Consider the following 21,927-nt stretch of genomic DNA (forward strand, 5'->3'; position numbering starts at 1 on the left):
CAGTTAGTAAGCCAGTGAAGTGGCAGTAGCTGGGTCTCATTTGCCTTTTAAAGATTCTACTGTGTTGAAAGAAATACAATACCATAGTACAACCAGCTGTGTTCTTTTTATCCATATACATTCAAGTCACATCACTGCACAGGATTAGACTTTTGATAATTTTGTTTTATCTGTGTGCATGCCATTTGGTTCCTGTTTCACAGCATATCATTATGCTGATGGACGGAATCCTCTTACCCTCTTGCACATACATACCACTCTTGTGTGTGAAATTATGTTTTTTGATACCTACTCAAGAAGAAACGAACATGTACCACCATCTTTTTTACTCTTGTGTAGAATTTTTCTGCACTACCCACTACCACTATCTTGTGCTAAACCTGAATTTTCTGTTTTCCCAATATAAATTGAAATTTGTTTGATTTTTTGAATTGAATTATCCATTATTGACGTCACTCCTGTGAGTAATTTTAGAGCTCTAGTGCAGGAGCCTATGACAGGACAGGAGGGGCGGAGTCAACAGAAATGGGTGAGACAGAGAATCAGTTAGGGAGAAGATTGAGAAGTGTTTAGACAAGGTATTGGAAAGTTGGTGTGTTAGAGAATATAAAAGAGTTAACAGTAATAAGAAATACATAGACAGTCAGAATATATTGAGACCTTGATTAAAGTGAATGAATTCAAGCAAGCTTACATGTAATTAAATCCACATTTATTGAATGAATAATAAAAGAACATCCATGATTTTCTTCTGTTATTTACCTACCAAACCATAAATAAACCTTGTTATATTTGGCAGCAATAGTCTGAGATTCATAATTGGTACAGTGAGGGTAATACCCTCTGGTGGCAGCACAAAAGGGTGAAAAGATCAAGTCATGTCCGAAGGTGAACCTGTGAGTGGGGAAACAAAGAGGCGACACTGGGGGTGTGCGGCACCTATGAATCACAGTGACAGACCATCTCCCTCCTTAACACAACAATACACCCATAACAAAAAACACCCTGATCACTATAATCACCCAATCTCCTGAAAAGGACAAAAAGCTGAACTCACAGCTACAAATACTCAACTATCTCACATACTGCACCAGAATACAGACAAAGTTCTAACTCTTGTCCTCTGAAGATGCCAGCCACAGAGACTGGTGAAATGTTAGGGAGAAAAACCTTTGGACACAGCTAAGCAGCCTGAAAAACATACAACAATCATGAACATTAATTTTCTTACAATGAGCCAGAATGAAGTTTTAAGTAATTGTAAGATTTTAATTTTAGTGAAAAATCAACAAGTATATTTTGGGCATAGGATGGCATACTGTATTCCATGGCATCTGTTCAGACTTGACTAGTGAGGGTGTCTAAGTGTCACAGCAGGATTTATGCCAGGGAAGTTTATGCTGCTACCTGTTGATTTCCAGATTATGTATTGCCTTTAATATAAAATGTCTATTATTAATAAGTTTAAACAGGAGGCAGTAGCTATTGAGCACTATAGACAACTTGGCTGTTTTGTTCAAGCTAGTTTTTTTTTGTCTCCCCTCCCCTTTCCTCCCGAAATGGATATTGTGACTGTAATTTACAAATGTGCTTAAGTATGAAGCATCTGCCTTTGTTTGTTTCCTAGTTCTAACAGCTGTTTCATGTAGGTGAGAAAACCACAATGGTGCTTTTTTATTTATTCCTTTTATCATACCTAGTAAAGCCATGAAACATGTAGGATTTTTAATGTTTATCTGTTGAAGGAATAATTTTAAATTGGTGAAACCGTACATTTCTTTCTGGCAATTAACAGAGAATTTTTCTGCATGTTTACTTAGAGATAAGCTATACTGAATTCAGCTAAGTTTATTTCCAGGTAAGTAACCAGAGTTGCAGCTTAAAGTAGCCAAACACTGTTAGATCAATATTTCCTTTGTACATTTGAGATTGGTTAGTTAGCTTAACCCCGCACATTTAAGAGTTGGCTTTATCTGACTTGCCATCCCCACTGTGTGTGTGTATAAGAGAGGGAGGGAGGGAGAGACAGAGACAGAGCCACAGAGAGAGAGAACAGGGCCAGTATTGCAGCTGTTAGATGCTGAGGTAAGAAACTTGGGTGTATTGCATTCGTCTTAAAGCTCAGAGCATCACCTTGTCACTTGTTTGTCTATGCATCTCAAAGACATCTCCTCTGTTCATTTTAGCCGGTCTCCTAGCAATCTTGGGGTAGGGAATTAAAGAGCAAATCTCCTCCTGCAAGAGAGACAGGAAAAGAATTGGTGTGAAGGTTACATGAGGAAAAGAAAAGTGAGAACTCTGCTGTTTTCATGCTGGTCTTTGAACCCTCATTGCTGTTCCTGAGAAATAGATCATTTCAAAAAGTAAAATTTTGTTACTGTTTTTGAAATCCATTTCCTAGATTTGTTGAATGGGATCACAGAGTTTCAGGGCTGGAAGTTCATCTACTCCAGTCTCTTGCAGGAAATCCATAGCTGACACATCCTTAACATATGACCATCAAAATACTGCTTACAAATTTCCAGTGAAGGAGAATCTGTCACCATCCTAAGTGGGCTGTTCCACAGTCGAACAGCTTTTATCATCAGGAGGTTCTTCCTAATAAGTAATCAAAATAATAAGGCTTGGTTTCCAGAACTTTTACTATCTTTGTCACCATCTTCTGGACAGATTTCAGCTTGTTAATATGCTTCTTATATTTTTCTGCTGAGAAGTGTACCTGGAACTCCAGATGATGACTAGTGCTCTAGGGCACTGGTTCTTAACCTTTGTTATTCAGATGTTTTTGGACTGCAACTCCCAGAAGCCTTCACCATCAGCTCTGCTGGCTGAGGTTTCTGGGAGTTGCAGTTCACAAACATCTGAGTAACAAAGGTTAAGAACCACTGCTCTAGGGCAGTGGTTTCCAAACTTGGATAACCCAGGTGTTCTTGATGGCACAGCTAGTGGTGAAGGCTTCTGGGAATTGCAGTCCAAGAACACCTGGATTACCCAAATTTGGGAACCACTGCTGTAGGACATAAAAGAAGAATAAAGTAGTTAGCTTACTTCCCTTGATCTTCACTGGTCTCTCCCTCTTAGTGAAAAGAGATGAAGAGAACGAAGAAACAAGAACAGCAGCAAGGGGACCCAGAATTCTTTGGTCAGACAACTTATCTTTCCTCACCCCTGATCTGATTTGTAAGGATTCCCTTCATGTAGTTTCCTCAATGCATGAAAAAAAATAGAGAGAAGCCATACCAGATAGTGTCATATTGCTCTTGAGGATGCAACAGTTTAAGGAAGGCAGGGCTTACCGTAAAGTGGTGTGAATAATAGACCTTTGCTGAGCAGGGTTGGACTTTTTCCTGCCTTTTCTTTCTTTCCTGTATACACATTATTGCAATTAGCATTTATGCCTCTATGTTCTATTACTGTTGTCTGGTTTCTTGTTTTTTTTTGTTATCCCCCCCCCCCCCGAAATAACATTGTTATATAACTTAGCACACTGACCACAGTGGCTTGGCATATGGAACACAGCCTATTAACGAGTTTTTGTGGTGTGCCAACTGCACAACAAGTCTATTGTTATTTAATTGAACATCTGGTATGTTGTATTAGGCTTAGTGGATCCCCAGTTATGGAGGTTTTCCTTACAATGTGCCATTATTGGTAATTGTCTTTTCTATGCTCTTACACTTTTAAAGCACGCTTTGGAACAGATGCTTGTGTCAAAATGTGTGAGGTGTCATATGAAGCTGCTATTCTGATTATCCATGATTGTAACAAAAGTGGATATAGGCGATGTGTAGGTTGACAGAGAATCATATAAACTGAGTGTGTTGTGAATGGATGTACACTTAAGTCTTTAATGTTATATGGTGGACATATACTTAGACTATATCTGTTATGCAGCTGTTCCCTTTCTCAAGACACAAGCTTTGTGAATTTCTGTAGAAGGAATATTGTCTCTAAATGATTTTGTTCTCCCAAAAAATGCCAGCCATAGAGAATATCTTTATGTGCTTTAACAGAACGCTGAAGTTCTGCCCATGTTTTTTTTTACCACAAATTATTCTACTGAAAGGAAGGTTACAGATTTCATGGTGAATCTTGTAATCTTCACAATTAACAACTGATTATTATAACTTGTTACACTGGACTTCACCAGTGTAGGTGAAAGGAAGCAAATGTTACAGAAGCCTCAAGAAATTATAATAAAATTAACAGTTTCCTGGCTTGTGTCACATACTCATCTGTAATTGGAATAGATATGTAAACAGTTCAAATTTTAGGTTAATATTATCCTCATTGATGTTATGATGTCTAATAATTTGATTTGCCTGTTTCATGCTGACATACAAACAAAACGATATATTAAAGTGGTTAATAAATGAAATACTGAATGGTATTCAAATGTAATATTACTTAGCTTTTATCCAGTACATCTCTGATTGTTTATTATCTTAGTCATCTGCCCAATAGCCATGTAAAACTGTCTCATGCTATTATTTCTATACTACTGTATATGAAATCTGAATGAGAAGCTTGATTAATACCACCCAGTAAGTTTATGGTGGGAGTGAGATATGTAACAGGGACTTCCTTGGTAGAGGAGGCAAATACTGTATAACAGAGATTTCCTACCTCATTATCTTCTCTTACTGTAAGAACAGGCTCTTTGGGCTTGCATTCTGGCACAGAACTGATGTCTTAACTTCATTTAATGAACTTCCAGTTTAATTGCCCACAATTTTTGGCGCATGTAAGCTATTATACTGTATATATGAAAAATTCAGGCCAGATAGATATGAGTCAGAGGTAACCAGCCTCTGTTACTTATTTGGGAAAAGGCCTCCTGCCCAATTCCTCAATTAAATGATTATGTGACTATGCTTTTCTTATCTGGCCAGTCTCTTTAAAACTACATGATCTGTATTATATGGTGCTGCAATTTTGATCCTTGTTTTCAAGAAAGAACTTTTAAACGGTGGGTTAAGGTGCACGTCTGAATGTACAAATAGTGCCTTCAGCAATTGTGTGTGTGTGTGTGTGTGTGTGTGTGTGTGTCTGTCTGTCTCTTTGCTTTCTCCACAGTTTCTGTTAAATTATTTTGATATGCTAAGTCTAAATTGCCTTTAATCTACCTCATTCTGACAAATTTAAGTTTTATGTTTACATGACAAAGCAACTGAAGCAAATTTAGCTTGCATCCTTATATGTGAAAAGTAACACCTTTGCAGCCTCAGTCTCAGATATGTCTTTTTCTAATGTATGTGACATGTGTAACCATTGCTGTACTAGAGTTTCTTTTTATGCCTCCTTGGCTAGTTTCAATGCTTGGGGTTAAAGATTCATTTTTGTTTGCTTGTTTTTTGAAAGGTCAATGGCCTCATGGAGAGCAATGTAATACAGTATTTCATACATCATGTAATATTTGAATTATACCTGAGCTCGTGCAACTATAATATGTTTTAATTATTATTTAAAATATCAATGAGATATTCACATGTTTTGTCATAACAAACACATTCCATTGAGACACATTCTGTTGTACAACCGGCATATGAGCAGAAATGCAAGCAGCAACTTATTACATAGTGGCAATTCCCTGCCACAAAACATGCCATTACACTTTTGCCAATATAAATCTACAATAAGATTTTGGGCATTGTATCTACTAAATAAAATAATTAAATAATATGATTACACATTTTCACAGTAAGCTCTCTGATGTCTATAGTAATATGGTGTATAGCTGGACGGTTCATGATTATCCAAGTGATTGATGTTAAAGAAGAGACTACTACTATTGCTGCATCCTTCTGCTTGCAATATCATTAAGTGTGTGAAGATTCATATTATAGAAAACATCACAAATTTTGATAACATTTGAAGTGACCAGTGAGGTAAAATGTTCCTGTTGAAATTTCAAAGCATATGTGTGATATGATCTGTGAGATGAAATGTTGTGTAGTGTGTAAGAAAATTAAATTTGTAGAAGCTTAAAAGTGAATTATTTTCTTCATAACTGTAAGAAGGTTTTAGAGAAAAAATGAATTAGTTTCTTTACTTCTCAGTACCCCTGCAGCGTAGGTATTCTGGTGCTTTCCCTAAAGAATTATGAAAATAAGCAATTATTTCTCCCTGGGGAGCTGACAAGACCAGGCATGTGCTTGATCTCATAATTTTAAACTTAACTACAGATAAAAATAGTTAAATTACTGTATAATTATTTCACCTTCTAGTCAGTATTTTCTGGCCTCTTGCCCTTTCTCTTTGTAGAATATCTAGTTTTATGCTTTGTGTGATGTGTCAGTCAAATGGGGATGCTGAATTGTATGTCAGTTCAAGAAAATAAGTGAGCTGGAGACTACATATTCAACCTGATCTATTATTTTAAGTTACCTCCCTCTCTGAAATCAGAGATTATTTGCAAATATTGTGGACATTCTTTACAAGAATCTTTACAACAAAGGGAATTCTAAAAATCTTATTTTTATGGTAATTACTTGATGAGACAGATTGTTGAGCAACAAATTGTAGGTATATTGAAATTATAATGATCATATTAGATTTTTTTTGCTTTTTCTTTTCTCACCTTTACAGTTCCAACAATAGCAATATAAAATAGCTAAATAGAATTAAAAGCTATGTGTATTTTTCTCTTTCCTACATTTTTAGTTCCTGTGTGCATACACAACAAATTAAATATTTATCAGTACTGCTAATGGGAGAGGTGAATTATAAAATGTCTCATGAGTGTGATGGGAGCAGTGTTAGGATGCAGCTGGACAGGGCAGCTGCCTGAGAGTGATTGAGGGCTGTTACATTGTAGTTGTTGTTGACAAAGAATGTTTAATTATCTTGAACAATTTTGGGGGCAAGAGTCCACAGTGTGCTTCAAATTGCTATGATTTTCAGTGGGACCACTAGTTGTATACCCTCTTCTGCCGTTAACACTGCCCTTTTTGCCGGCTCCTCTCTTTAAAAAAAAAACTGTGGCTAATTGATATAACAACTTGTGAAACTACAGTGTTTATCTGATATAGCACTAAACTCAAAAAGCATAATTTAAAAAAAAAATTAGAAGAGAGAGAATAGACATTCACTTAAAAGTGATGTTCATGCTGTACTAGAATATGCTGCAGCCTTGTATGGTATGACAGTACAATGGAAACATCCTCCTTAAGTAAGCATCTGTTGTCTCTACTTGGAACCATGTTTTAAACTATGTTTAAATGTTTTCTGATTTAGTACTATGTCAGATAATTTTTCTGCACCATATATTTCTATATTTATCTGCAGTTATCTTGGTTGTTGTACTGTAAACATGATAGGCTAAATATGGGATGTGAACCTCTATAAGTTATTCTTCTAAGGAGACAAATACTGATCTAATATTTCGCTGTATGCAAATTGAGAAATCACATATGACAACCTCTTCGTGTGCACAATGCTGTTGGCTTCTGACATAGTGTGGCCCATACTTAGGGTGTGATCAGATGGGTATTTATTCTGCAGTTTGGTCCGTGTTGGGGATGGACTGGTTTGCTCCTTTTCCCAGCAAGCACATGACATACATACCATTGCAAACCAGCCCACCCCTGATCGATGTCTATCCACACCTTTTTGCATTCCTGTCGGGGCAAAACCCTACTTTTTTGGTGGTGCAGGTAAGATTGCCCTGTTTTAGTTTGGTTCTAGCTGATGTGATTATTGGAATTGAACCAAAGTGGTTGGTTGACTGTCCCTGTGAAGTCACTTAACAACCTTGAGAAATGGGAAGCTTTCTTTCCACTTGCTTGCAGAGAAGAATGAAGAGGAAGCTTTGCTTTTTTCTTTAATTGCTGCTTAAAAAGTCATTTCAAAGCGTTGCTGATGCACTGTGTCATTTAGCAACAATTAAAAGTAAATGCAAAAATTCTGTCCCTTCCCTTTCATAGGCAAGAGGCAAGGAAGATTCACGGTTCTCAAGATTAAGTGACTCAGGCAAAGCATGAAGGAGGAAACAGGAGAGGGATTTCCTCTCTTTCATTTTAAAGTGAAAGACACTATGTCTTAATCATGATAAACAGGGTTGTTTGATGTGCAGTCTGGTCAGTGCTTGCACGTAGATATAAGGATCACCCAAAATGATATACTGCACCTTAAAGTGACTCTGTCTTGTACACTCTAGACCAATCCAGGCTGGGATAATTGGCCCATCTAGTTGTACGCTTGTACATGCCGGAGGACAAATATACCAGCAAATGAGCATCACGTCTAAGCTTGTTTTTATTTCCCCCCAAATCTTTTGCTTCTCAATCAGTCACAAGTAGAAGTAGTCAAGATAAAATGAGATTGACAAGAGACTCACAACCATCTTGTATTGAAATAGAGTGCTTAGTTAGTTGAACCAATCAGATTTTTCTCAGTTTGAAATGGAAAGTAGTGCAAAAAGTGAGTAATGGCAACTGAAAATACTACAGTTATACCTCAACAAAAGAAAGTTAAACTGTTGTGATAAGATATATCAGGTCCAGCTGCTTTTAGGAATGTATTTTAAAAACAGTGTTCTTTCAGATATAGTCATTTTTGTTAAATATAAGCGAAGTATGGTTGTATTTTTATTTATTTATTTATTTATTTTATTTATTTAATTTAATTTATATCCCGCCTATCTAGTCACGATGGACTAGATTCCAATAAAATACTCCCCATACAAATCTTTGAAATGGTTTCAATATAACATTTAAACCAAACAGTCAGATAACATTAACCCAGATCACTGATAGCTACAAAAAAAACCTTTTACACCTGTTCCACATGGTGTTTTTGTCACAAAATGCAGTGCTTTCTGCTAAGGGACAGGACTACACTGCTAAACACATTTGAAAATCACTTCTGCTGCAGGTATTATAGAAATTGTAAGTCTCCTGGATTATTTCTGGATAAGATTCTTTCCTTGTGGATTGATTTAGGTTGACAGTTTAAACCTGCCGAACTCTTCGAGTTAAGGTAGTGGTGCCTTGCTTAACGACGTTAATTCGTTCCAGCGAAATCCCTGTAGAGCGAAAACGTCATAAAGCAAAATAAAAAAGCCAATTGAAATGCATTGAAAACCCCTCAGTGCGTTCCAATGGGCTGAAAACTCACCGTCCAGCGAAGATCCTCCATAGGGGCGGCCATTTCCGCTGCCTGTAAAGCGAGGAATCCATCCAAAGACACAGCAGGGAGCCATTTTAAGCAGCCGGTGGCCATTTTGAAACCCGACGATCAGCTGTTTGCTGATTGTCGTAAAGCAAAAATCGGTTCCTGAAGCAGGGAACTGATCATCATTAAACAAAAAAAGAGAACCCATTTAAAACATTGTTTTGTGATCGCAAAAGCGATTGCAAAAACCTAATTATACAGCAATTTCGTCGTAGAGCAGGGCAATCGTTAAGCGAGGCACCACTGTATAGTGGCCTTGACTTGGTCTCTAGTAGTTTACTAGTGCAGCTGAGACTGGAATGCAAAATGTAGTTCTCCACATGTTGCACTGCAGCCCTCATCATCCATCAATGTTAGTTGTGGTGGGCACTGCTAATGAGAACTGCAGTTCAATTTTATCTAGAGTAACATATTTGTTAGCTCCCTTGTATTGTGATGTTTTTGAAACCCAGCAGCATATCAGGGCTCTGTAGGACCAGCGCAAGCTTAATGATCTATTCAGCTTTATTAGATGACTGCAACATTCTCCGATCCCTATGTTTTGTTTTAAAACATAACTCCACACAGTTCTTTTTGCACTCCATTTTCATAGAAAGTGCCACAACTAAAGTGCAATTACAGCACAACTCTTTGTATGTTTTATTCACGACAAAGTCATGCTGTGTTTGATGCAATTCAGCTTTTGTGTAATGGTGATTAGATTGTGATGTACAGCATTATCTTTTCTGCTGACAGGTCGGTATGGACTAATGATGCAAAACTGCTCTGTGATGAAACAATGTCTGTTAAAAATGTATCAAGAAGACTGATAAAATATTTTGGAATTTAGCATATTAAAGCCCTATATACTGTAAGAACAGAGAAACTACACATTTAGAAATACTCAGTAAGACATTTCTGTTTGTTATAATGAATACTTTTAATGAACAGTAAAATCATAGAATAGTAAAGATGAAATGCACTGATAGATGGATTCAATTTTTAGCATTTTCTGAGCATCTCAAACAATTAGCATGAGTGGGGGCTTACTATTCACAAAATGGCAGCTGTAGTAATCATGGCCAGTTACAAAACATCTATTTCCCAGAAGATAAACTGGGGAGGGTGGGACACAACTCCCAGTTTCCTGCTCCAACACAAATTTTACAGAATGCAAACTGGTGAGACTCAGAGACAAGTAACTTGGGCAACAAACATAGTATAGGGCAGAAGTGAGGTTTGATGTCCAAATGTCAAATCACGTATTTGTCTCCTCAGAGACACACAAAAATGTCACATGTGACGCAGTTATGATGCTCAGAAAAAGTAGAGGCAAATCTCATCCTCACCATACCAAGGCAAACCCCCCTCCCCAAATAATAACACAAAACAGCCAAATAAAAAAGCCAGATAACATGTCGCGCTATGAGACAGAAAACATGTACGCTGTGTAAACAGACTGTTCCCTCATTCTCGCCACGTCCTCTAACTTCTCAACATTTTCTTTTTTTCTTTTTCTTTTCACTTTTCATTTTAAATATGTACAGTATTTTAGATAGAGGCATGAGGCACTCTGGAGGATGTCTGAGCAGATATCTGTAGCCACATTGTTGTCTATAGACACTATGTTGGGAACCTTAAGGTTAAAGCATTCTTGCTTCTGTTTTGGATTATGGCTACAGATATAAAGTAACTGTTTGTATGATACTTTTCTTAATATATTTAAATTAAGCTCTCTTTTTATATTTAAAGCTGTCTTTTGGGGAGATATTGCCTTAGATGATGAAGACTTAAAAATCTTTCAGATTGACAGGACAATTGATCTTACACAGCATTCAAATGAGAGAGACAGACATAATACAGGTAAGCTGCTAGAGATGTTGGTTGTTTCACATATACAGAATGTAACCAGAATGTGTCAGTGAACAGAAATGTGATAATGATAGTGTATATTATGTTATTTTCAAATGTTTGTCTGCTTGTGTTCTGTTGTGTTGGTATTGCCTATGCTGGTTTACAGCCAATACACCTACAATTACAGTGTAATAAATTAAAGTTTTAAATCCTAAGATGGAGAAACAATTCAGGTACAGAAATCATGCAAACCCAAAGCCTTCTTGGAATAAAATAGTTTTTAGCTGGCATTGAAATAACACCCTAATGGGGAGTAGGAAAACATCCTGAAGAATAAACTTTGTAAGTACTGCGTCAGCGAGGCTTCTTGTATTCTGACACTGGTCGTACATGGAGGGCATTCTCACTGTCACTAGGAGTGTGGGTGGGCTCATAAAAGAAGATGCTGGCATAAATGTTATTAGTCCTTCTAAAATAAACCTGTTGAAGCAACAGGATCTGCATATGTGTCAAATCACAGTCATTCAGTATGTCTACTGACATTCCCAGATTCTGAATCATGCTAGTCCTTAATCAAGTGGAACAAAATGAGCAAAATGTCTTGCAGCATCTTAAAAGTATCATGGGTTTTATTTGGTATAGACAAGCAAGTTTTATTTGGGGTAATTCTTTGCAGACTGCCAGCCACTGACAAAGTCAGCTTCAGTCCATAGAAGTTTACTCCAAATAAAGCACGTTAATCTTTAAAATGCCACAAGAGTCTTCATTGACTTTGCTGCATCTACTGAATAGACTATATTATACTTTGTTTTAACAATTGGATTGTTATCTTTTACATTATATGACTTTAAAATATGTAGGGTTTTAAAGGAAGTAGCTAACACTTTGAATTCAACTTAGAAATGGACCAGAAAATACTGAAGCTGATAAAACAAATTTCTTGTTTGCATGTGGAGCCTGAACATATGAGAGGCAAACTGTGCAGGCAGCTGCAGGGAGTGTGGGCTTGGCACCCTCACCCAGAGACCCTTCCACATTCAATGTCTGGTCCTTCCATGCCCAGTTTGAAGGTTCTCATTCTGTTCAGCTGAAAGAGTTTGGAAAGCCTCCTTACATTCTTGAATCCAGTGGTAAAAATCTTCCCTCAGACCTCTGCACCTAATGAATGAAGGTTGAGTACGGATTGTGGGAAGCTGGCATATGTGCTCCCCGATGACTACTACACTCATAGGGCCTTCAGCCTTCAGGCTAAAGTTTCTTAATCATAGTAATTGGCTTCCAAGTAGTTCTCCCACATGTGGACCCATGACATTAATTGCTAAATTTTGAGTATGGATAAGTTCACATGGTTATCTGTGTCCAGCCACTGCTTCTTAAATGTTGTTAGGTATTAATTTACATGGAGAACCTCATAGTGGTGATTTCATGTATCTCAACTGGCATGTTCTTCTTCATGGTCTCTATGAATGCACAAAAATGGGTTTTAGTGCGCAGAGACCCTCAGAAACTTATAGAGCTTTTACACCTATTTGCTAGGACCTCCCTCTGGTCACGTGTGCTCCACCCATGGCATAGAGTGACTCAGTTGAAAATAGAGTTCTTTGTAGTGGCCTCTGTGAATGCACACAAATGGGTTTCTTTGCGCCTTGGAAGTTTCTAGAGCTTAGAAAAAAGACTAACAGGATAACCCCCTAGGGAGTAAGCTCCACCTCATCAACCTTCCCTCAGTTCCTTTTTTTCTGCCGTTTGGTCAGGACGTAGGAACAGTAGAGCTCCGTTGAGGAAAGTAAAAGATAGTCTTTTCCTCTATTCGATTGCCTTTTTCCTTTAATTTTTTTTCATTTAAATCACTATTGGTTTCTACCCTAGTGATTAGAGTTTTTCTCCTATAAATGTTTTTTTTTTAGTTTCCCGCCTTCCCCTCCTTTTCCCCCTATCAATCTTCCATGTTTTATGGCTCCTCAGGGATTCAAGAGGTGCTCTGTTTGCCTCCATAAGATCCCACTGACAGACAGACACAATAAATGTTTGTTTTGCTTGGGTGAATCCCACCAAGCCCAGTCTTGTACCGCGTGCAAGAACCTCTCCAAACCAGCCATTGAACTGAGGTTTCAGCATCTGAGATCAGATTTATACGAAAAGAGCTTAAATCCTGCCATGGAAGGACCCCTCCCTCGTCAAACCCACCACGAGAAGTTAAGACTAAGAAGCAAAAGAAAACCACTAAATTGACTACCTTAGCTGCCCCGCCAGTGCCAATACCTCCAACTGTGATAGAAGAATAGAAAAGCACCTATACTCTCCGATAGAGAGGAACATGGTATTTCTTCAGCACAGGAACCTCATGTTATTCTTAGCCTTTCTCCAAGTTCAGGCCATTCTGAGGCTGATGCACCCTCCATCCCGGCCGTGGCTCATTATAGTCATCGAACATCTGGGCGGGCGAATGTCGATATGGAGTCTGAGTTCAAATCTCCTGTACATTCTCCAAGAAAGAGAACGGAGAAGCATCAACATACCTCTCCATACCAACCTCATTGACATGGAAACATTGCTGCCATACCGCACGTCATCTGTACTACAGACATCATTACTCAGAACCACCCATATCAGTACCATGAACATGGATACCATGATGACTTTAGAGAACCTAGATATCCTCCTCCAACATTGTACTCCCCACCGAGATCGCCCTCTCCAAACTGCTCTCGACATTGAGATGACTTCATACCATAGCAAGAGAGACAGTCATGAAAAAGAACGGCACCACTGGAAACCAGTGCCCCAGCAAAATGGTCCAAACTGGCTAAGAGACAATCCACCGTAGCTACGCCAACTGCATATTCTGGACCCCATAGACACAATACCAAGCCACCTTCAATGCCTACCCAGTTGGATGATGGCTCCATACCCGAGATCACACATAGAAGGAACAGACTGTTCCCCCTCGATGTCTTCCACCTCCTCCCAAGATGAAGGCTCATCTTCATCGGATGTCTCCACAATTCAACATCCCGCTCCTCATTTGGACGCGCTTGACAACCACCCTCCTTCATCTTCGGAGGATTACATGTCATATGCTCAGCTCATCCTTAGAATGGCCAAAACCTTACAGCTGGATACTCAACTACCTTCTCAGCAAGAGAAGGACCTCATTTTCCATGATCTTGAACAAGATAAGACCCTCCTCCTAGCCTGAGCCTCATACTGGCACTACTGCAGTTCTACAAGGAATCCTGGGACAAGCCACCCTCGGCGTTACAGACCACATGCTGAGTTGAACACCACTACAAGACACATGGCCCGGACACCACTTTTCTACTCAAACATCCCACATCTAACTCAATAGTAGTTGAGTCAACCCAGTATGTCATGCACCAAGTCTTTGATGATCCCGATAAATAGGGAGGGTTCCAAAATGGACTCCATGAGTAGAAAACTCTACTCCCTCACATTGCTGATGATTAGAATTTCCAATTACCAAGCAGTCATGGGCGCCTATCAAAGACACTTATGGGACAAGATACTCCCGATGCTGCAAGCAGCTTCTGAAGCAGTGAGACCAGATCTATTGAATACATATACAGAAGCTACGGCCCTAGCCAAACAACAGAGGGTAGCTGCGAGACACACTGCGGATGCTTCATCCAAGACCTTGGCTACCTCAATAGCCACCAGGAGGCATGCCTGGCTTAGATCATCCAACATCATTGACAACACCAAGACCAGGATAAAGGACCTCCCATTCGATGCCATGGGTCTAGTCAACACTAAGACAGACAATATGATGGAAAATATCCATAAAATGAGAAAAACAGCAAAATGTGGGCTGTTTTTACCTGCTTTGTACAATCCACTCAGTACAATCCCCAGTGGACTGGGGGCTGAAAATATGGTCAGGGTTCTGTATGTACCCCACAATATCTGTGTTGTGCTTCTTGATGGATAGTCTTGGTTGTGCAGTCCCATTTGTTTCCTATCATGTCTTTCACCAACCTATGTCCACAGGCAATACCAGTGGTTATAAAATAACCACTAAAATTTGAGATCTTTTGCGAGCAGCTTTCAACTGGGAGGTGTTGGAGGAGAAGATGTGTTACATGTTCTGACCTTGCCATTACTAATCTCAGCTAACCTAGATTAAGTGGCCTGACTTTAGCGCTATAGAGATCAATAAATGAAGCATTCACAGCATGAAGATAATTATACCACCTAACAATATTTGTAAGACTGTCTATTAAATAGAAGGGGAAGATATGGAGGCAGTGGCAGATTTCACTTTCTTGGGCGCCATGATCACTGCAGATGGTGACAGCAATTAAAAGATTCCTGTTTTTTGGGACGAAACGATGACAAACCTAAACAGCATCTTAAAAAGCAGAGACATCACCTTGCCAACAAAAGTACGCATAGTCAAAGCAATGGTTTTTCCAGCAGCGATGTATGGAAATGAGAGCTGGACCATAAAGAAGGCTGACCACCGAAGAATTGATGCTTTTGAATTGTGGTGCTGGAGGAGACTCTTGAGAGTCCCCTGGACTGCAAAGATAACAAACCAATCCATTTTGAAGGAAATCAACTCTGAGTGCTCACTGGAAGGACAGATCCTGACGCTGAGGCTCCAATATTTTGGCCATCTCATGAGAAGAGAAGACTCCCTGGAAAAGCCCCTGATGTTGAGAAAGTATGAAGGCAAGAGGAGAAGGGGACGACAGAGGATGAGATGGTTGGACAGTGTCATCAAAGCTACCAACATGAATGTTACCAAACTCCAGGAGGCAGTGGAAAACAGGAGGGCTTGACGTGCTGTGGTCCATGGGGTCATGAAGAGTCGGACACAACTTAACGAATGAACAACAACAAAATATGTTAAAGGCATAACTTCAACCAGTGAATTGAAAAAATCTCTTTTAGACTCTTCATGGAGTCTAAATGTAGTCAGTCAGATAATAGTAACTGTGTGGTTTGATATTAATTTGGTTGGAGGTTCGCCTTCTTTTTTAATTAAAAAAGTAATGAATAGACAATTTTTACCCTATTCTCCCTTTTTAATTTTTTTTAAAATCACTGATTGTTCTACATCTTTGATCTTTTTTAAGATTTGGATTTAAAATATTAACTGTTACTTCTCTACCTTTTCCCCATAACAAATAGTTTTAATTAGCTTTGAACTGTTTCAGAGTAGAATTTTGCTGACAGATACATATAGCAAAACAAATAACCTCTCTTGAAACTTTAATATAATTGATCAATTTGTTTAGCTTGCATTTTTGTTTTGATACACAGACATCTGAAGACATTCATGTTACAATTATCCTGTCATCTTATACTATATACAACTCTCAGATTAATTTTCTCCATGTCTTGCATGAGAAACATGTGTGATTGATCATATGCTGAAAAGGCTGAATATTCTTTTCTAGGTTAGACTGTGATATTTCAGAAAGTATATTTTTGGGGCCTATACTAAAATCGTCTCAAAGGATTACAAGCAAAAATATTTAGAGTAAGGATAAGAATTTTTTCTTCTTTGAATGAATACTGTAATGCACCTTTAAAAGTTAATAGTGCAGCTTATCTGTACATTCTTTAGCCTATAATTGTGTATCCGTATATCTGGGAATGAACCCCACTGAATTCAATGGGACATGATTCTAATATTACACATGTAGTATTATAGTGCAGTCATAGACCTAGTTACTTGAGAATAAGTAACTATAAGTAGTCATAAGTAGGACAATACTGTTAGCCAACTAAAGAGATCTATCTCTTCTATGTAATTGTCCAGTTCCTTTCACCATATATGTCCCATGAATTAAATCCTTGCCTGAAAATGGTGGCATCAATAAATGTATGTGGGTTGTGCAGAACAAAATACCTCATTGGAGAAGAATGTCTTAGACTATTGCCTCATTCTCTTAAAATCTAAGCAAAAATTTAAGCAATGTTTCTCAAGGGTTGTTGCAGCTATGTGACAATGTACCAGAAATAATTAAGCAGATTACAGAGTAATCATGCAAACATACTGGCCTTATATGGCACTGTGCATTTTATAACAACCGTTTTGAACACTGACATTTCAGAAGATTGCATGAGACTATACATTGAAAGAATTTGGGGAATGGTTGAAATACCTAAACTATTTTCATTGTATCTCCTTAAGGAATGCTATGCTTCTTTGAGAGCAAACATTGTTGACCTTAGCAGGTTTTACTTCTAAACAAACATGCATTGGGTTGCCTTTTAAAAGTTTACATGAACAGTAGTTAACACTAGATACTTTTAAATAATGACCAAAAAGTTAAACCTGTGGAAGAGTGATGTCACTAGCACCAATTTTGGTAATTAAAGACTTGCTACTTTAACCTCACAAGTTTTTCTACTAATGAGTAGTCTGTTTCATTGTGTGGAAATTGTAGGAACCATAAGATGAATGGAGGAAAACTTTCGATCCCCCTAGATCTCTACCTGATGGTAACATCATTAGGAGATGGTGATTTTTGGTAATTAAAACCAACCTCTTTATCCTCCTTGGATAAACCACAGGAAAGAAACAGGAAGTCTTTACATACTGACACCCCCACAGCCACTGATGACATCATCAGTCTTCCACAGATGCAAGTCACACAACATAATTTTAGCCAGTATTAAATATATATTTGTCTGTTTACAAGTATCAGATACATACAGTATATTGTGTAAAGTTACCTAAGAATTCTCAACACAGTTTTATTAGTGGCTGTACTATTTAGTACTTTGGAAGTGTTTTATATCGGATCAATTGAGTTATTGAACTATATGAAAAGTTAACATCTTTACATTACAGTGTTACCAAGATGCACTCGTATGAATAACTTCACAGTAAGATGAGTTTGTATTTTTTCCATATATATGCTCTGTTATTCAATACCCCTAGATACCTGTACTTTCATAAACAGAGATGAGATATTCGTATTCATTTCCCAGGGGAGACAAATACGAATATTGCCACCACAGGTGACCAGGCCAAGTGGAGCCTGCCACTAGAACTAGGCTGTCCACTAACTGCTTGCAGTGCAGTGCATATGGCCATCGTCGTTCATACTGTGCCAATCGTAGAAGTAGCCCGGCCAGAGCTTCCCCACCTCCCTGTGCTGCTGACCACTCAGCAGCTGAGCAGAGAAACTTATCATCTCAATTCCTTACTGGATTGGTTAGCAGTGCAGGGAGGCGGGGAAGCCCCAGCCAGGCTATTTCCGTGATTGGCACAGCACGAATGACAACAGCCATGCACGCCATGCTGCAAGCAGTAAGTGGATGGCCTGGTTCCGGGGGGAGGGTCCATTCAGCCCAGCCGCCTGTGGTGCTAATATCCATATTCATCTCCCCTGAGAGACGAATGTAAATGTCCCATCTCTATTCATAAAGCCTAACTTCTCTAAAAGAAGGGTGTAGTTTGCCTTCCATAATACTAAGATTCCCAAATAATAATTAAATAATATCATTATCAATTGTTGGAATACCAAATTTATACTTGCTGGGATATTGAATGTGTGCTGAAAACCCTTACAACATAAATAGGTTTATGTTTTATTTTCTATGTAAAAAAATTTGAATGTTGTAACAAGAATTTTCCACTGTGTTTGAAATATCTTTTGTCGGCAGTGCCTGGCATTCAGAAAATTTTCTCTCTTTCATTTGCTAAATGCCTGTGTTTTGCTTCTCACTTGATTTTCTTTTCTTAAAGGTGGATTTGGAGAACATGGAGTGTCAAAAAAAAGTGATGCTCTCTATCAGCTAATAGACAGAATAAGAACATTTGGTTCAGGTATTGCACTCTTTCAGTGGGTATATAGACATTAATAATAATTGTTTGCCATCAATTATGACTCATGGCAAAACCTTTCGGGGTTTTCTAAGTAAAGAGTACTCAGGAATGGTTTACTGTTCCCTTCTTTGGGGGGCATCCTGAGATTGTGCAGCTTGCCTGAGGCCACACAGGCTGGCTCTTCTAGGGTGCACAGTGGGAAATTGAACTCTCAACTTATGGCTCCACAGCCAGATATCTAACTCAGTGAACCATAGCCCTTACAACGCAAAAAATGAGGGTACTGTGAAGCATGTTCCTATTGCAAGCCATAGGTACGTGCACTTTGAATTTTGCACAAAAATCACATCCATGTGTCACCATCATTCAATTTATTGCAGGAGTACAATCCACAAATGCAACCACATTTTACAAATTTATTTACCTTGGGTTGGTATGCTTTCTCCACATCAGAACCTAACTCATGTTTCCTAAGGGAAATAAAAAAAAACATTCCACCAAAGGATAGGGTTGTATGTCTTCTGTGCTATGTTAGTGTATGGCCGGAATCCAATAATTCCCCTGTCCAAATAGATTCAGACAACAATTGAAATATAAAACATTAATACTTTTATTCTCAATGCTTGAATACAGCATCAAGAATGCCAGGCTGGTTGACCATCAAACATTTGGTTTCTGTTACAATTGCATTTTTTTAGCCTTTCCCTGAACTCTCCCAGTTGCTTCCTCCACCTTTAAAGTATAGCACTCAGTGCTCCATTCTCTTCAAATCTCTCTCTCAACCCTCGGCAACCACCACAATACAGTGGTGCCTCGCTTAACGACGATAATCCGTTCCAGGAAAATTGCCGTTAAGTGAAAACATAGCAAAGCGAAAATAAAAACCCAATTGAAATGGGGTAAAAACTCACTGTCCAGTGAAGATCTTCCATACGGTGGCCATTTTCGCTGCCTGTATAGCGAGGAATCCGTCCCTAGAAAACAGCGGGGGGCCATTTTGAAAGCTGGCGGTCATGTTGAAGCAGCCGATCAGCTGTTAAAAAAACATCATTTTGCAAAGAATCGGTTTCCAAAGCAGGGAACCGATCATTGCAAAGCAAAATTCCCCCATTTAGATCATCATTTTGCAATCGCAAAAAGTTTGTCGTAAAGCGGATTCATTGTAATGCGGGGCAATAATTAAGCGAGGCACCACTGTATCCTGCCTTTCTCTGATGGCCACTTTTTAAGCCCGCTATACCATTCTGAGGACTGTGACAGCCTTAATCTAAGAAAAAGCAGATACCAGTGCTTTCCATCACATGTCCTTTCTTTTGTAACCATACCTCAAACTTTTATCTCAAAGTGGTGACATTACTGGGCAATGAGATTCTTTTAATACTCACATGTTAATGAATATTATTTATTCATTATGTTATATAATTCCTATATTTACATGTTGCATATTTCCTATTACAATTGTTATGCATCACTTCACTGATCCGTTTGTCTCAGAGTATGTGTTTAATTCCACATACGTCCCATAGTTTTCTCATAGTAGCTGACATGAACAGTACTCCCAAATCAAGAAACATGTCCTTAAGTAAAGCAAGTTGGCTAAAGAAGCTCATTAATGCAACAGCCATGCTGGTTAATGCCACAGTTTCAGGATATTGGGTGATATAATTCATAAAAGACAGCAAATATTTCTCCTCCAGGTGTTAAACCAACTGTATTACTGCTTGCTCTCTGAAAAGGTGTAACAACAACAGGCAAGGGATGTCATTGTGACCATGATTTATCTCTAGACCCTTCAGTATCTGACAAATCACATTGATTCAACAGTATTCTGGTGCATTATTATTAGTTTTTGGCCAATAGAAGTTTTGAGTTAAGCTGTATGTAAGCCTGGTTGCCCTTATATCTCCAGCAAAAAGAGCTTGAAACATAATACATTCAACCTCTCTTTTTTCTCCACAAAAAGCTTATTCGGTCCTGTAATTTTATGGACATCATCTTTTTCCGTGGAAGGACTCATGGTTTGCTCATTTTTAGGCTGGTGGAGGGTAGTTACATAGACTCTGGCAATGTGCTTGGCCATGTCATTTCCAAGTTTCATTGATGCTGGTATGTTACGAAACATGACCACTTCCCAGGGGCCCATCCAATTTCTACACTAGATGGTCAACTTAGTCACTGGTACTTGGAAAAGCTGACCTCCTAACCCCTTAATGAAAATCTGTTTTCCTTCTTGTGTTTGCTGACAGATTTAGGACATGTGACTTATCTACATAGACCTCTGCTCCTGAATCCCTGCAGCCAAGATATTACAACTACTCACTTCAACTTCCCTCTACAGTGAGGGTCTATTTCTTCTCCTGCAGTCAGTAACCCATATGGTTTTGTTGGCTGTGTGGCCAAAAAATTAACTGTCTCTCAGTCTCTATAACAAATTCACCAGGTTTTCTCCTGTCTGAAGTGGTTGAAGTTAACTGTCTGGATGCCACCTTCTCCTCATTGAAGTCATCCTTCTGACCCCCATTCAGATTTTTTAAAAACTTTTAGGCAGTTTTATTTAAATGTCCCATAGGCCTATATTGATAACATGATAACATTGATAACATGTGGTTCCTTTACGTTTTGGCTTGAGGCCTTTGCTTAAGAGCTCATCATTATTGCCATAACATTTTTCCTCAGGCACCTGGTAGCTAGCCTGTTTCCATTCCCCCCCCTGCATTTTCTTCTCCAAAAGAGCTGCCTTTTGTTATGAGGGAAACATTTTTCTCCCTGCTGCTCTTTTCAAGAGGACCAAGGTATTCATAAATAGAAGTGCTTGGACTGCTGTCCATGGTTATTTATCCTGAACCAACCATCTGAATTCCTGTGGTAAAATGTGATAAAACAGCTCTAACCCCAATCTTGTTTATCATAGCCTTTCTTGTGTCTGCCTTCGACACTTTCAGCCAGCTATTTAGAAGTCTGTCCAGTCTACACTGCAACTGAGTATACATTTCATAATTTTTTTTCTTTGTGGAGCTGAACTCTTTTCAGCAGTGCTCTGCAGCTGAACCAAACCACTGTCTAATGCCCTCACTGGTTAACAAGTAATACAGGGATTCCTCTATCCTCATCTC

At 38.6% G+C, this 21,927-nt stretch overlaps 1 protein-coding gene across 4 annotated transcripts in view; it reads left to right on the top strand.

Moving 5' to 3' along the window:
- The window catches only part of TLL1 (tolloid like 1), a 158,982-nt gene that overhangs the window by 68,168 nt on the left and 68,887 nt on the right, over positions 1–21,927 (top strand). For all 4 annotated transcript variants that reach the window (XR_013536895.1, XM_073001480.2, XM_020801962.3 and 1 more), the window contains 2 exons: positions 10,906–11,016; positions 18,734–18,814. Coding sequence is in view for 2 of the 4 variants with exons in the window: in XM_073001480.2 (XP_072857581.2) it covers positions 10,906–11,016; positions 18,734–18,814 (192 nt within the window). In the remaining 2 variants the exon portion in view is untranslated. Of the gene's footprint in view, positions 1–10,905; positions 11,017–18,733; positions 18,815–21,927 lie in introns of those variants that run through there.

The sequence above is a fragment of the Pogona vitticeps genome, chromosome 5 (assembly GCF_051106095.1).
Source record: "Pogona vitticeps strain Pit_001003342236 chromosome 5, PviZW2.1, whole genome shotgun sequence".
NCBI lineage: Eukaryota > Metazoa > Chordata > Lepidosauria > Squamata > Agamidae > Pogona > Pogona vitticeps.